Below are 15,990 nucleotides of genomic sequence, written 5' to 3'. Positions count from 1 at the left end.
AGTCCCTTCTGGAGCTCCAGACCCTTCCCTGGACATTCCCCAGTCCCTCAGTGTCCATCCCTGTGGACTGCAGTGCCAAGAGTTAAGTTTCCTGGTCAGCAGTGGTGTCATTCTCCAAGGAGATTTCCAACTCCTGGGAAGGTGTGGAGCTTAACATCCACTACAAAGCTGCAGCTCAAGTGTGGCTGCCACACAAGCTTGCTCCTTACTACCTGTTGTAAATCTGTAGTGATGCGTTATTCACGTTTGCACAATGCCTCCAGACAGTTTTTACTACAACATAATTGTCCAACAACAAGTAAATTAAACTACTAAAGGCAAAGTGCAGCCGGCTTGGTCATCCATTAATTCATTCTATGTGAGACCTGATTATTGAAAAGCTTTTTGGAAATTTTCTGGAATGTCAAAACTAAAACTAAAAGAGGAATGATAATGTATTTAATGACACATATACCACCATCCTTTTGTATTTACAGGGTTGTTTCTAACTAACCTAATATTTATCTAGAACAAGCATTTTAGATACCTTCCTGTGAGGGTGGGCAGGCCCTGGCACAGGGTGCCCAAAGAAGCTGGGGCTGCCCCTGGATCCCTGGAAGTGTCCAAGGCCAGGCTGGACAGGGCTTGGAGCAGCCTGGGGCAGTGGAAGGTGTCCCTGCCCATGGCAAGGAATTGGAATTAGATGATCCTTGGGGTCCCTTCCAACCCAAACCATTCTATGGTTTGCAAGTGTTTCTCTGGTTGTGTTTTTTCATTATTCCAGCCCCTGGCTTATTTTGAAATCAGCTCAGTTTTATTTACAAAGTTGGAAATCCACTGGGCTTGGTGTGTGAGAAGAGAAACATTGCCTGCAGGATTTCTTTTATAGAAACTCTCTGTGTGTCTTTGGGGAATAGAATATCCAACAAGTTTGTGTTTTCCTTTAGGAGTTACTTATAAATCACTTAGAAATGCAGAAGTCAGCTGTAAAAAGTGTAAAATGATGCTATAAAATAATGAAATATTTTAAAGGCAAAATTTTAGGGAATCTTTCATGTTCTCCATCTGGGAAGTAGGGTCTTAGGGTATAAATCTGGTGATTTCAATTAAAAAAAAAATTAGATTTCCTTGCCATCCTCCTTATCTCCAACACATCCAGTGGTTTGGGAACAAGCTGCTACAGAGACAGGAAAAGCAAATGTGGGGTAATTGGGACTACCTCCTCCCAGGTTGTCCTGCTCATCTGTCCAGTGTTACTATTCTCCATTGGGACACTAAAAACGATCATTCCAATGATGTTATTTCATCTCCTTTGTTTGGTACACATCTCCCAGTTCTGCTGCTGCTGCTTCCTCTGGCACCTGAGAGTGTTGTAGGAAATGTCTCTGGCCCTGCTGTTGCTCACAGTGCCTTCACCTCTGCTCCCTGCTTTGGGAAAGCTGCAAGAATCAGAAGAGAGCTTGGAACATGCAGAGATTTCAGCTGGGGGCTGTAGGGGATTGTCTCCTGCTTGTCCATCCTGACAGGTTACAGCTTGGGATCCCCATCCCCAAGGAGCACGGGGGAAGTGCCATGAGGCATCTTTCTCCTCAGGAGTTCTGTAAATACTCTCTTACCACCTTTCCTCACTTCTTCCAGGAAACTTGACTGCTTTAAAGATGGCCTTCCCCCCTTCTCCGTGCATTCTAGACATTTCTTCTCCATCCAGAATTATGTGTGTTATTGCCCAGCCCCTTCATCCACTGCTGCTCCTCTGCTGAGTTCTCCATCCCCAGCAGGCAGAATTTTCCCTGTTGTCCTGCCCCAGTCCTGCATCAGCACACAGAGCATCTCCTCCTTCAGTGGTGTTTTTAGTACTTATGTCATGTCTAATAAGTCCTTTTAAAGAAAAAATTAAGACTTTTTTCTTAATCATCTTTTGATCCTTTCCATTCTGTCTGGTTTTCTCACCTTCCTCCTTTTAGGAATTTGTGACCTCTGTTCATTTATTGTTTTATAGGCTCAAAGCTTTATTTCTTTCAGGACTAGGATGTAACATCACAGTTTTGACTGCTTTGAATAAATTGGAATATCTTACTTACAGTTTTGTATCTTTGCACCAATGGCTTCAGCAAATCCTGTGCAGGGCCAGGAGCTGGACTCAATTGTCCTTGTGGGAGATTCTGTGATGCTTGGAATATGTTGGGATTTATCCAACCCCTTGGTAGCCATTTTACACCCCTGAATTATGTTCATTTTCTAGATCAGCTTTCAGTGATCTGGTGTCTCCAGAGTAGGTTTAACTCCAGCTATGCAGCTCCATGGCACTGGGTATTTAGAATCAAATTTAGTAGAAATGCAGATTTGGAAGGTTTTCTCCAATGTTTTCCTTACTCATACACTAGAAAACAAATGAAACTGTTGCTACCCAGTTAAGGTTATACTGTGTAGAATGAAAATGTGCCTGCTGTATAAACAGAGCTATCCAAGTATTCAAAAAATAATGGTGGGGGAGATGTTTAAAGGCTTGGAATGGAAATGTGTGGGAAAGTGGCAGTAGGGCAGCCCTGCTGAGCCCTGGCTGCACTTCTGCATCCAATTGGCCTTGCGGGAGGTTCGGTGATGCTTGGATTATGTTGGGATTTATCCAACCCCTTGGTAGCCATTTTACACCCCTGAATTATGTTCATTTTCTAGATCAGCTTTCAGTGATCTGGTGTCTCCAGAGTAGGTTTAACTCCAGCTATGCAGCTCCATGGCACTGGGTATTTAGAATCAAATTTAGTAGAAATGCAGATTTGGAAGGTTTTCTCCAATGTTTTCCTTACTCATACACTAGAAAACAAATGAAACTGTTGCTACCCAGTTAAGGTTATACTGTGTAGAATGAAAATGTGCCTGCTGTATAAACAGAGCTATCCAAGTATTCAAAAAATAATGGTGGGGGAGATGTTTAAAGGCTTGGAATGGAAATGTGTGGGAAAGTGGCAGTAGGGCAGCCCTGCTGAGCCCCTGAGCCCTGGCTGCACTTCTGCATTAATTTGGAGTAAAACAGGAGTAAATAAGATACAGCTGTGGATTGTCATTTCTTGAAAGCAGCGTACCACTGTTTAAAACTCCCTTTAATCCTTGCAGACCAGTAATGGAGGAGGGAGTTTAAGTGATTATTCCTCCTCTGTCCCATCAACTCCAAGCACCAGCCAGAAGGAGCTGCGGATTGATGTTCCTCCCACTGCCAACACACCAACTCCTGTCCGTAAACAGTCCAAGCGCCGATCCAACCTCTTCACGGTGAGTCAGCCAGGGGACCTCTGCTGCTCTGGGACAGCCTGAGCCTCAGCCCTCTGTGCTCTGCTCTGGGACAGCCTGAGCCTCAGCCCGCTGGGGACAGCCTGAGCCTCAGCCCTCTGTGCTCTGGGACAGCCTAGCCTCAGCCCCCTGGGGACAGCCTGAGCCTCAGCCCCCTGGGGGGACAGCCTGAGCCTCAGCCCCTGCAGCTCTGGGGACAGCCTGAGCCTCAGCCCATTTCAGCTCTGGGACAGCCTGAGCCTCAGCCCTCTGTGCTCTGGGACAGCCTGAGCCTCAGCCCTCTGTGCTCTGGAACAGCCTGAGCCTCATCCCCTGCAGCTCTGGGACAGCCTGAGCCTCAGCCCCTGCAGCTGGGCTGCTCTGATGGCACAGGAGTGCTGAGACAGAGCTGTGGACTCAAAACCAAGAACATTTTGGAATTATCGTTGGGTGGTTCTGTTTGAGGCTTAAACAGCAGTGCTTTTCCTAGGAAGACAGGTTGAGAGGCGTGAGGTTGTTCAGCCTGGAGAAGGCTCCAGGGAGACCTTAGAGCCCTTTTCAGTGCCTAAAGGGGCTCCAGGAGAGCTGGAGAGGGACTTGGGACAAGGGAAGGAGTTCCTTCCCTGTGAGGGAATTCCACCCTGTGAGGCCCTGGCACAGGGTGCCCAGAGCAGCTGTGGTTGCCCCTGGGTCCCTGGAAGTGTCCAAGGCCAGGTTGGACAGGGTTTGGAGCAGCCTGGGATAGTGGAGGGTGTCCCAGCCCATGGCAGGAGTGGGACTAGATGGGCTTTAAAGTTCCTTCCCAAACCTCCAAGGGCAGGCTGGAGCAGGGCTTGGAGCAGCCTGGGATAGTGGAGGGTGTCTCTGCCCATGGCAGGAGCGGGACTAGATGGGCTTTAAGCTCCTTCCCAAACTAAACTATTCCATAACTACTTCAGTCTACTTTTACTACTATATAGAATCAGTTCACTTTTTTCTTCTCCAGGGTTAAAAAAGATGATGGAGATTAAAGTAACTTTTTTTTTTTTCTTTCCAAACCACCTGTTTTTGGCTTCACTGAGAGGCCAAAAAACCCAAAATCAAACGAAAAAAAATCAAATCGAAAGCTACCTGGTGCAATATGATAAAAGATGATGGAGATTAAAGTAACTTTTTTTTTCCTTTCCAAACCACCTGTTTTTTGCTTCACTAAGAGGCCAAAAAACCCAAAATCAAACGAAAAAAAATCAAATAGAAAGCTGCCCGGTGCAATATGACAGGTCTTTGTTATGCAGAAGTAGTTTGGGAGATGCTAGTGAAGCCCTGAGTGAAGGTTTCCTTGGTTAAAGCCCTCTTGCTGAAAGCTCTGGGATCATGTTGCAGGTGTAACTGTGATTTGTAAGCAGTTTTTTGACAGGTCACACATGTCTTAGCAAACTCAGAAGGGCTGTGGGCTCTCCTGTAACTCCCTTGGGGGTTGTAGCTACATGTTAGTTGTGTTCAGGAGCCCACAACTTTCCTGTCAACATGGAGAATTTATATATTTCATTCCAAAGGTCATATCATGCTCACTTCCCACATACAAACCCAAAAAAAACATTTCCTCAGACTCTGAGGGAAATCTGAGCTCTCCACCATCAGCAAGTGGAAAGTTTGTCACCATTTTGGAGCTCTGATTGACAGCACTGATCCCCAGGGATCCTGTGCTGTGTCCCTCCCAACAGAGGTATTTTGATTTAAACCCAGATCTCCCAGTCCTATGAAGGAGAGGAAGTCATGCATTTGTGTTTGGGTGCAGATGTGCAGGTGGAAAACAACAAAATGAGTGGCCTGGGAAGAAGTGTCCCAGCTTTGACACTGTATTGATAACACTGGTGCAGATTTCTTCCCATTGGTGGGAATAACGTGGAGTTTGGTGGGAGAATTCCAGAGTTCCCAGCCCCACTAGATGTCAGTGTCAGCCAGGAAACCAGCAGCAGTCAGAGCTCTGGAAGCAGAGCTGGGATGCTGCTGCATCCCTGCAAACATCGCCGTCCATCCATGGCCGGGCTGAGGGATGTGTGAGGGGCTGCCAGGGCTCTGGAGGTGGTGCTGGCATTTGGGAAACTGGGAATGTTTCAGTCTGGAGCAGCTGTAGATTTGAGAAAGGGAGGAGAGAAAACCAGACCCATCTACAGTCTCAGGAAGGTTTGAGAAGAATGTTAAGTCAGCTGTAAACAGACTAAAGCTCTGGTTTGTGGTAATTAGTGAGAGCCATATTTACTAACATGAGAGGGTGTTGATAGTTGTCTTAATGTCTGATAACTGGGAAAAATAGTAATAATTTGCCTTTGCAGATTTAGTTGTGTCTTTTAAGGTGGGTGTAGTGAGATTGTTTAATGAGTTGCTCTGTAATCTGTGTCCTGAAGTACTTAACACCCACTCTGCTGTAACCCAGCTTCTGTGCCAAGTTACAACCTGGAATTATTTAATTGAATAAATAGATAACTACACAGAAAATGCTGGTTGTGAACAGAGTGTGTAATTAAAATATTTTACTGTTTAGCTCTGGGTTTCTTGCTGTGCTTCTCTTCCCAGTCACTTAAGCCTTTATCTCTTACAGACATATTTCTGTTTAATAATTCCAAGTTTCCCCTTGTTAACAGGAAATCTTTTTAGTGATCTTTAGATCATCTTGTTGGAAGAGGACTGGGCTAAGCAGAAAATATTTGATTCTTCTTAATTACAGTTTTTGAGTTGGAATAGGGATGAGAATTTTAAACATGTTCAGTGCATTAAATGCAGCGTCACATCTTTTTGACATTGAGTATTGATGTTTGTTGTAAAGCTATTGTTGCAGCAGCTGATTTTCCCCTTAAGTGAAAATATATAACTTTGTATATCCTTTGTTTTGGACAGTGTGATAGCAGGGACCACCAAATAATCTTGTATAGGGCAGGTATGTAAAGCTATTGTTGCAGCAGCTGATTTTCCCCTTAAGTGAAAATATATAACTTTGTATATCCTTTTTTTGGACAGTGTGATAACAGGGACCACCAAATAATCTTGTATGGGGCAGGTGAGGATTTAAAATGTATTTATGAGGTTCACTGGGCAAGAAGCTGATTCTGACCTTGTCTGATCCCACACTGGGTGAGGGAATTTCTGGCACAGAAAGGTGCACCACCTTTCCCACATTCAGTGTTACCTGTCTTACGTATTTCCAGAATTCCAAGGGAGTTTTTCAGACTTAAAATGAGCTCCATGTCTCCATCTCTAGTGTTAGGGATGAGTATTTTACTTTTGGGGTGCTCAGCACTGCTGATCTGGGTCTGGTTGTGCCCAAACTCAGATGTGACATCTTGGGCCAAGTTTTATGTGGATTAAGTCTGTGAGTGACTTCCAGTGCATTGGGGAAATCACTCCAATGATGTTCATGCAGGTACTTTAATTTTTCCAGACTTTTTTTGGTTTGCTGGCACCAAGTTTTAAATAGAACCATTTATTGTGTAGATGTGCCATCAGAAAAAGTCCTGGGAAGTGTTGCTCCAGCGTGGTTTGGAGTGGATTTTTTTCTGCTAGGATATAAGACATATTGTGTGTGTCATAGGTACAAAAGCATAAAAGATCAGATTTCTGTTTCACTGCACAATTTATCTTTATAAATAGCAGAGCGTGCAAAGATTCTCCCCTGGAAAACATTAGGGATTCTGTGACTATGAGCAGCTAGAAGGGAATTTGCCCAGCAGAAATCCCTACATTTCTGTACTTTTGGTATTTACCAGTACTTTGCACGTAGGCATTTCCCTTCCACGTGCAGCGTGTGATTTCCAGCTGCAGTAACTTTTAGGGAATAGTGATGATTTAAAACCAGAAATAAAAAACAGCGCATAGATATTCAGCCCGCATTTCAGAGGCAGGGTTCTTTCTCTGAAAAAAGTCAGATAAAAAAGAAACATTCAAGTTGACAACTCCCCTCACAAGGATTTGGGCACCTTCACTGAGTTTCTTTACAATGTCACTAACGGGCGCCTTGCGCCATTGAAGCTTTGTTTTGCCTTGTATTCTTGGGAAGTGGCACTTTCAGAGGCAGAAATCTGTCTTGAAGGACGAGGAACAATGGTTATCCTGCACACTGGATTTCATCCCTCCCACTTGTTTTGCTTGCTTTCATTAGTTCTTTGTTTAATTCCCCGGCACGCCATTCCATTGCCCCGATCCATAGTAACTGGCGATCGGAGCCCGTTCCCGGCGGAGCGGGGCCGGCGGCGCGGGATCCCCGCTGGGTGAATGCTAGCTCAGAATGCTCTTACTCCAGTCCTCCCCTCCCGCCCCAGGGCAGCTGCTCCCGGGTTTTATTCTTCCTCCCACCCCTTTGTGGGATGGGGGAGACGGGCATTAGCGATCCACGCTCCCGATTCTCCTCCCGATTTCGGAGTCTCTTCCCGCTGGAGCGGGCTCTGGTTTTCACTGCCCCAGTTTTCATGAGCTCCCCATGGCGGTGCCGGACACCGCCAGTGGGCTCCTTTCATACATCATCGCCGAGTTGAAAAGCACTCGAAAATGTTTTCCCATTTCCGATATTGTGTGAGTAATGTTCCCATTGGAAAGTAATGGAGTGAAGTTGTCACTTGTCAGCGCAGTTATTAAGGAGGATGACTCTCAGGTCTTCTTTTTGTAATAAAATAAATCCGTCAAAATCACCGCGCCCGTGCGTTCTGTCGCAATAACGGGCTGCGATCTGAATAACTTCTTCCCATTCCCACATAACTTGATAAAGTCGTGAAGGGAGAGCTGTGACCTCACTCCTTCCAGCTCTGGAGGAAGCCAGGATAAAGCAACTCGCGTTTTAGACATTGGTAAAATTCTCCTCATGCTAATTTTTCCACACTGTGTTCAGATAACTTTTTCCAGTCATCGGCTTTTCTTGCAGTTCCAACTTTCTAAAAAAAAAATAAGTTGAAGTCCGTATGGTCAAATCCTGCATTATAAAATCATATTTCTAAATAGTTGCTGACATTTCTAAGAGCCACACAGGTGTGAATTAAATGTATGCATGGCTGTATTAAAATTTTTTTAACGAGGAGATGGCACATTCATTCCTCTTTGGAGCTACTGTTGGAAACTTCAGAAACGTGTCCTCTGATGTTGTGGGTCTTCAGACAGTGAAGCTGTAACTCTTTAAACCCCAATGCATTTCAAACTAGTGGATGGTTGAAATCTATGGGTGGTGGATGGGAAATTTATTCATTTTTAGGATGGTTGTGTCCTTGTGTAGATTCAATTTTGAGCCTGTATTTACCTGCCAAAGTATTTTTTAATTGCCCCAAAAGAAAAAAAAGGCAAATAAAAGCATCCTCTGTGTGCATTTAATGGAGCACAAACTTTTCTTTTCGCTCTGCAGTCTCGGAAAGGGAGTGACCCAGACAAAGAGAAGAAGGTCCTGGAGAGCAGAACAGACAGCATTGGAAGCGGCCGTGCAATCCCAATTAAACAGGTAATGCCGAAATAGTTGTATTTTTTTTTTTCCCTTCCCTGCTTTCCATAGTTGGGAGACAAGACCCACCTCAGGTCCAGGCGCGGCGGTGGCAGGGCGAGCGCGGCGTTTGATGTGCGCCGGTGATGAATGTGGAAGTCACTCACTTGACATCAATTAGGAGAGGTTCCTATGTGTATTAAAATAGGATCATTAGAATAAGAAGAGGGAAAATGTGACAACAGGCCTAATGAAGTGCAGTCTGCCGGCCTGCATATGGAGCGGGTTTCTAGGCTGTGCTGGCTTCAAAGCTGCCTTTGTAGAGGGGACTTTGATTGGGCCGAGTGCTGCCAGGCGCAGGGTAAATCAGATCGCTCGACAAGAGCCCCTTGTGATGGCAGGAATAGCCTGATGTGGCCCTAATTTGCTACCACAGACGGACATCTGAACACAGTTTCAGGCTGCTCCCTAACAACGAGGCAATTAGTTGTGATAATCATGGCCGGTGTGTCAGCTGCGCGCTCTTGTTTGTAATTTGCTAATGAAGGAATTGTAACTTTGATTAGGTTCAGTTTCATTTAGACCTTATTATATAAGAGAACGTTTACAGCTGTAATGTGTGGCCTTAATTAAACTTTCTCATTACACAACAGGACTTGAAGCCGAGGATTTGTTTTGGTCTGTTTTTACTAGCCGAGATGCACTTTCATTAGCCTGGAAACTCGATGCTAAATTGTAGCTGGGAACACTCCTTTCAAAGGCAAAAGCTGTGCCAGCGTTGGATGGGAAGTATTTGGGGAATGAGATGATTTACTTGCTCAAATGAAATGGCACTGGGTCCATGTGGTTGAGATCTCCACATTCCCATGGAATGCTGCTCACGCAGTTTCTCTGTCAGTGTTTGCAAGTGTTTACTCATGTGTGAGAGCTGACTTGCTAGAGATAAGCTCCCTTTCTTTTCCACTTATTTTCTTTCCACATGTTTCTTTCCAATTGTTTTGGTGCCTTTCCTCCCCTCCAGAGGCTCAATTGCCTCTCCTGATCTTCCCTCTGTCCATGCCTTATCTGCCAGGTAGCCCTGGATGTCCTGTGTGGAGTTTGGTTTACATATTTTGGGGTGTTTCGTGTTTTTCGTCTGTTTCTGGATGCAAGGAGGAGTTGATTTTGTACCTTTAACTATTAGCTGTGATTTTTCTTCCTGAAGTCGTTCTGAAAGACCTTTTGGGACCATCAGGCAGCAAAAATGCTGTCGTGTGTGAATCTCTAGTAGGCAAATTTTAATCAAGCACGCTGCAATCCAGAAGAGCAGTTTGAAAGCAGAGGAGTTCAGTATTTGGCTCTGCATTCAGGGGAGGAGATTCCAGGCATTTAAAGCAAGCTACAGTTTTATTTTCCTATGGCTTTTGTATGGTACAGGATGGGTTAGATCGGCTGCAATCCTTTTGGGTAATGCTAATTAAACAAGAGTGCAGCTGAGAATGTAAAACTGAGGAGTAGATGTGCCAGTATTTATTCCAGGCATACATACTGTTCTTTCCTGAAATGCTGTTGTATGGAATTAATTTGATTAAAAAGACTACTTGTAGGAAGAGTTTTATAAGGTAAACATTGTAAGTGTGATTGTGCCACAGCGTGTTGTAAAGAAATATCCCTTAAAATATATGTAATTTCTGTATGGAAAAACTCCTTGCAGCCCTGCTTATGTACCAAATATGACCAATCTTTTGAAGACATGTCCTCCTTGTTACTAATCCCAATTATGGTGATTTCATTTTGCCACCTACAAGCCATTACCCACAAACCCTTGATGTGCATCCTCAGCAGGTCCATCCCGTTCCTTGGGCTTTGGGGTGGGAGCTTGGGAGGTTTTTGCAGTGGGATTTCACATCATTCTCAGATGGCAGGAGGATTTTGGAGGCCTGGTCAGTAGAGGTGGCTCCAGGTTCAGTTGCTGATACAGCCACATTCTCAGGGGGCTCCACAGGTGCCAGGTCCTTGGAGCTCTCTGAGGCAGCAGAAATTCCTGCTGGGAAAGTTGGTGCCTTTTATTTCATGCCTTAACTGGGAATAAGACAGATGTGGAAGGGAACTTCTCAAGCTAAAACTCTTTGTGCTGCTGTTCTTATGATGAGAAACCCCTTCCATCATGTTGTTTTCTGTGACAAATGTAATCACAGAGCCATTAAGGTTGGAAAAGCCCTGAAAGATCAAGTCCAGTGTTGAAACAAGGCCACCACTAAGCCATGTGCCCAAGCACTACATCCTCATGGATTTTAAATCCCTCCAGGGAAGGAGACTCCACCACTGCCCTGAGCAGCTGTGCCAATGCCTGACCACCCTTTCTGTGACAAAATTTTTCCTTATAGGTTGTTTTCTGTGACAAATGTAATCACAGAGCCATTAAGGTTGGAAAAGCCCTGATAGATCACCAAGTCCAGTGTTGAAACAAGGCCACCACTAAGCCATGTGCCCAAGCACTACATCCTCATGGATTTTAAATCCCTCCAGGATGGGGACTCCACCACTGCCCTGGGCAGCTGTGCTAATGCCTGACCACCCTTTCTGTGATGAAATTTTTCCTTATAGCCAACCTGAATCTTCCCTAGTACAACTTGAGGCTGTTTCTTCCTGCCCTGTCTCTTGTTGCTTGGGATACTTGGGAATACAAGGAGAAATCTGGTTTCAAGCTGCAGCATTCCTAGGATTGATGTGGGAAAATAAAACTGAACAATCGAAAAGCTCCACCAAAAAAAACCCCACAAAACAACAACAACAAACAAACAACAAAACCAAACCAAACAACACCCCACAAACAAACAACCTCCAGCCAAATCAAGTTCCTTGGAGGCTGGAAATGTTCTGATTTTGAGGAAAAAATGGAATCTCTCCCAGCACTATGGAAGAGTTGTTGATCATTCTGGGCCCCAGGCATGGACCTGCACAGCTGCCACTGGGTTTTGGTCAAAAGAAGCCAGGAGTTGCAACCTGCTCCTGCATTGCTGTTGTTGGTGCCTGAATCCCTGTGGGTTTAAGGGAAATCCCTGAGAGTTTGGGAGAGTTTGGATGGTGCCCTGAGCAGCCCCTAGGTCTAGGGGAAGGTGTCCCTGTCCATGGCAGGGTGTTGGAAGGAGATGGGCTGTAAGGGCCATTCCAACCCAAACCATTCCAGGGTTCCGTGAAGGAGGTAAAATTGTCAATAGCCTGTTTCCTTCCAAGGAAACACCTCATTCCTTCAGGGCTTTATCCTTAACTCAGAGCAGCCTGGTCAAAAAGAGTTAATGATCTTATTCTCTGTGTCCTTTCTACATGGTAAAGTTGATTTTTCACTGCAGTGCTAAACTTGGTTTTATTGGGCTAAGCCATATAAAACTGTCCTGATGACCCTTTGTGCTCCCAGCAGAAACCCAAAATGTAGGCAATGAAAAGCAGGCTTGTTTTTAAAGGGTGGCTGCTCAGTCCTGCCAAAATACTCTTAAAGTGAGTGAAATTTTGGGAAGGCAGATTTCCTGGGGAGGTAGCAATACCTTGTGCATGCACAGCCACATCAGCATGTCTTAAATCCTGGACTTTTAGCAGCTGCTGACAACTGGGAATGTCAGAAATTTTTAAAAATTATACAAAATTTCACTTGTGTGCTATTGAAAAATCTTGGGCAAATCAAACAGAGTCAGAAAAAGTCTTGAGCAATATTGGCTTCAAGTTAAAATCCATAGGAAGTTCTTTACTTTTGAGAAAGAGGTGCTTCAACTAAGAATACTTAAGCTATTTTCTGTAGCATTGCTAATAAAAGCGAGTGGCTTGCTCTGGTTGGAGAATCCTCCCTCCAAACCCATTTATTCTGGAAAAGAAGTCTTGTTCCTGGTAGCCTGAGTGAATATTTCGAAGCATATTTTGAAGCACACATTGGGCTAGACATTTTTGGGGAATTGACTTTCTAGGATGGGAGGTTTTGTAGTGTTTTGGGAAAATTACTTTGGTTTTTGTGGGTTTGGGAAATCTTTATCAGTAGGGCATATTCAAATTAAAAAAAAATGCACACAACAAGAAAAATAAAAGCAAGAAGCTCAGCTCAGCGGTGAGGGGGCTTGTCATGTATTAATTTTTCATTGCTGTGGAGAATTGTACATACATAATCACTTGATTGCAGTGGGAGTTAGCGAGCTCCTATGGTGTCATTTGCATAAATCTTGTTAAGTCAATGGCAGTTAATGAAGTACAAATGAGCCTGGAGAAGGTGACATGCAAATCGTGGGTGGCAGATGGGAGGTCTGTTTTTGGGATGGCAGCTGTGTGCTCTTTCTTTTTTTTTTTTAATTTTTATTATTTTTTTCCCTCTGTCCTGCCCCCATCCCCCCCAGACTGGAGTGTAAATAAATACGTAAGAGCTGGCCTTGACTTTCTGCTCCCAGCCCTTCTTCTCTTTGCCCTTTGCTCTCAATCACAGATGCTCACATCATTGTATACTCCAGCCATATAACCTTGACTGTTCTTTTACCAAAAACTGGCCAAAATCAGTGTTTGACACGTTGCCTCCACCCTTGGCTTACCCTGGGACGTGCTGCCCCTCTCGTGCCCCCAAATTGCTGCATCATTTAGGGATGACAAACTCGAAGCCTGGATTAGAAATAAATGTTCTAATGGTTAGTGCTGTATTGATGACACAGTGAAAAATTTGCCATCCATGACTTGCAAAGGTGAACTTCAGAATCCATTCCCTTCCCTCAGTTTGCAAATGGCTGGATTAATGGAGAAAGTGGAATATCTTATTCAGGCTTTACTTTTAGGTGATATTTCAAATGACCTTCTTTGCCTGCCAGCTTGGCATATTTAAGTACATTAAAGTAATCTTAATGAAATTAGGTATTTTGTCTTTTTTTTTTTCCTTTACTCTGACCTAAAAATGGCAAATATTTTTTATGTCAGGGCATGGGGGTGCCATCACTGATTTGCTATTCATGAAGAAGAGTTTGGTTCCTGGATGTATAAGCTGCAGTTTTTCCTTTAGATGGGCATAAACAAAACTGGCACTTCCCAATGTGCATCTGAATTTTATTTAAAAAATCATTAAACTCAGCAAAGGTAACTTTGAAGATGCTGTCATCAAATGTCAAACCTGGCATAAAAAAATCTGTCACTGCTCCTTGCAGGTGTAGGTCAGTGTTGCCTCTGTTTCAGTAGTGATTTTCTACTTCCTGTGCTTCACTACTGATTTCCTAACCTCATTTTTGAGTGGGTTACTCCCTAACCTCATTTCTGTTCATTTTTAGCCCTCGCTGGGATGTTTAAGCATCAGTTACACAAATCTTGCATGGAATAACACACCACACTCTTGTTACCTTGCTCCTTCCATTGGAGCAGTGAGCTCACCCTACCTGAAACCTGTGTTCCCTTAAAATGCCCACAGCTGTCTGTCCAGCTGCAGGAGCATTTCAGCAGGCACGGCAGTGTCTGGGAAATAGGTTCTGAAAAGGGATCATCTGCCACATCTGCTCAGTCAGAGTGATGTCCTTAGTCATCCTCACTCCCACAAGAGCACCCCAGTGCTCCAGGCAAGTGTCACATCCAAGACTCACTGTCCTCACAAGCAGCAAATGCTCTTTGCTCTTTCCTGGCTGCAAATGTTTACTTGGAGTCCACCAGAAGAGAGAACAAACAAGCAGTGATCTTAGCAGCTCTTGCTGCTTAATTCATCTGACTTGACAGGGTGAAAAAAACCATCTAGAGGAGCACGACAGACAGATGATGCTACAGCCAGTGGTGCCAGGGCTTATCTGATGGCTTCTCTCTTCTGAGTTCAACATCAGGTTGTGTTTTGAGATAAGAGTGGTTCATGCAGGTAAGGGCCAAAAGCATTTCAAGAGGATGGCAGCAAACGTGTGGAGGGACCCAGAACCCTGGATTTGCTTCCATTCCTTACAGCTCTGTGTGTCTGCACTGAACCCTGTGTTGGACTACACACAGACCCAACCCTCTGTGCTGCTGCTTCTGCTCCAAAACAGAGAATCCCAGAATGGTTTGGGAAGACCTCAAAGCCCATCCAGCCCCACCCCCTGCCATGGGCAGGGACACCTTCCACTGTCCCAGGCTGCTCCAAGCCCCATCCAACCTGGCCTTGGACACTTCCAGGGATCTAGGGGCAGCCACAGCTGCTCTGGGCACCCTGTGCCAGGGCCTGCCCACCCTCACAGGGAAGAATTTCTTTTCAATATCCCATCCAACCCTGCCCTCTGCCAATGTGAATCCACTCCCCCTTGTCCTGACCCTTGTGAAAAGTCTCTCTCCAACTTTCTCTGAGGCTCCCCTCAGCTTGTGGAAGGAGCCTTCTCCAGAACTCCTCCTGCTTTGTGTTTTTCCTTCCTGGTGCTCAGGTAGGTTTGTGGACTGTTGTGTGCAATCCAGCATTGGGTGTCTCCAAGGAGCAGCTTTGCCAAAGTCAGAGCTGACGTGATTTACAAGGAACTGGCAGATGACATGGTTTGATTTATTTATCTCCAGCGTGAGGTGTAATTTCCTCTGTCACACGTCTGTCTAATCACAGTAATCAGTCTCCAGATCAGCTTGTACAAACACCAGGGTATGGTTTTGAGCCAAATACTCTTAGTACTGAAATCTTCTGTGTAATTCCTCTGCAATTGTTTATAATCAGAACATACACATTTTGCTGGCTTTTTTTTTTAATTAGCTGATTACCAGTTATAAAATGTTTTGTACTCACTGTGGTTCTGTAAATTGTTAACTGGTTGCTACCAGTATAATTAAATATTTCAGAGCACTTGGCTATGGTTGCATTGAACTGTGAAGAAATAATGTTATATAGCCAATCAAAAAGAGATACTTGTAAACTCATTTAAAGCGTCAGAGTGTGTTAGGACTATCATGGTGATGCTTATTGCAGGAGAAATTAAAGATACAGTTTTGTGCTAAGAGGCAATACAGAAATTAGTTCCTGAATTAGTTGTTAATTGATTTGGTAATTCCCTGGGGTCTGCATGCTCTTTTTTCCTTTTTCGTTGTTGCATTCAGTTAACAGTGACTATTCCCAGTGCACTTGAAATATTTTTTCCAATTAGATCAAATCTGCCCTTACATCAGAAGAATAGCTTCATCTCCGTGTACCTGCCTGGAATAATGTTTAATTTGACTGTGAAAGCCAGGTTTGTGGGTTTTTCCAGTTGATGAGTTGCAGATACCATCCCAAGAAAAGCTGTAGTCCCTAGAATTTGCAATAAAATAGCAGTAAAATCTCTCCTGGACATCTGGAGCTGGGAGCTCCGGGTGTTAAACCCTTCCCTTGCCCAAGGATGTGGTTT

At 44.4% G+C, this 15,990-nt stretch overlaps 1 protein-coding gene across 10 annotated transcripts in view; it reads left to right on the top strand.

Annotated features, from left to right (window-relative positions):
• The window catches only part of AGAP1 (ArfGAP with GTPase domain, ankyrin repeat and PH domain 1), a 308,565-nt gene that overhangs the window by 141,707 nt on the left and 150,868 nt on the right, over positions 1-15,990 (top strand). For 9 of the 10 annotated variants that reach the window (XM_039703608.1, XM_039703607.1, XM_039703606.1 and 6 more), the window contains 2 exons: positions 3,094-3,249; positions 8,609-8,701. In XM_039703608.1, coding sequence (XP_039559542.1) covers positions 3,094-3,249; positions 8,609-8,701 — 249 coding nt within the window. The remainder of the gene's footprint in view (positions 1-3,093; positions 3,250-8,608; positions 8,702-15,990) is intronic. The other variant, XM_039703601.1, reaches the window with a different exon arrangement.

Source organism: Passer montanus, unplaced genomic scaffold (genome assembly GCF_014805655.1).
Source record: "Passer montanus isolate IOZ18808 unplaced genomic scaffold, ASM1480565v1 scaffold165, whole genome shotgun sequence".
Lineage (NCBI taxonomy): Eukaryota > Metazoa > Chordata > Aves > Passeriformes > Passeridae > Passer > Passer montanus.
The sequence above is the reverse complement of the archived record's forward strand: the minus strand, read 5'-3'. Positions and strand labels throughout refer to the sequence as shown.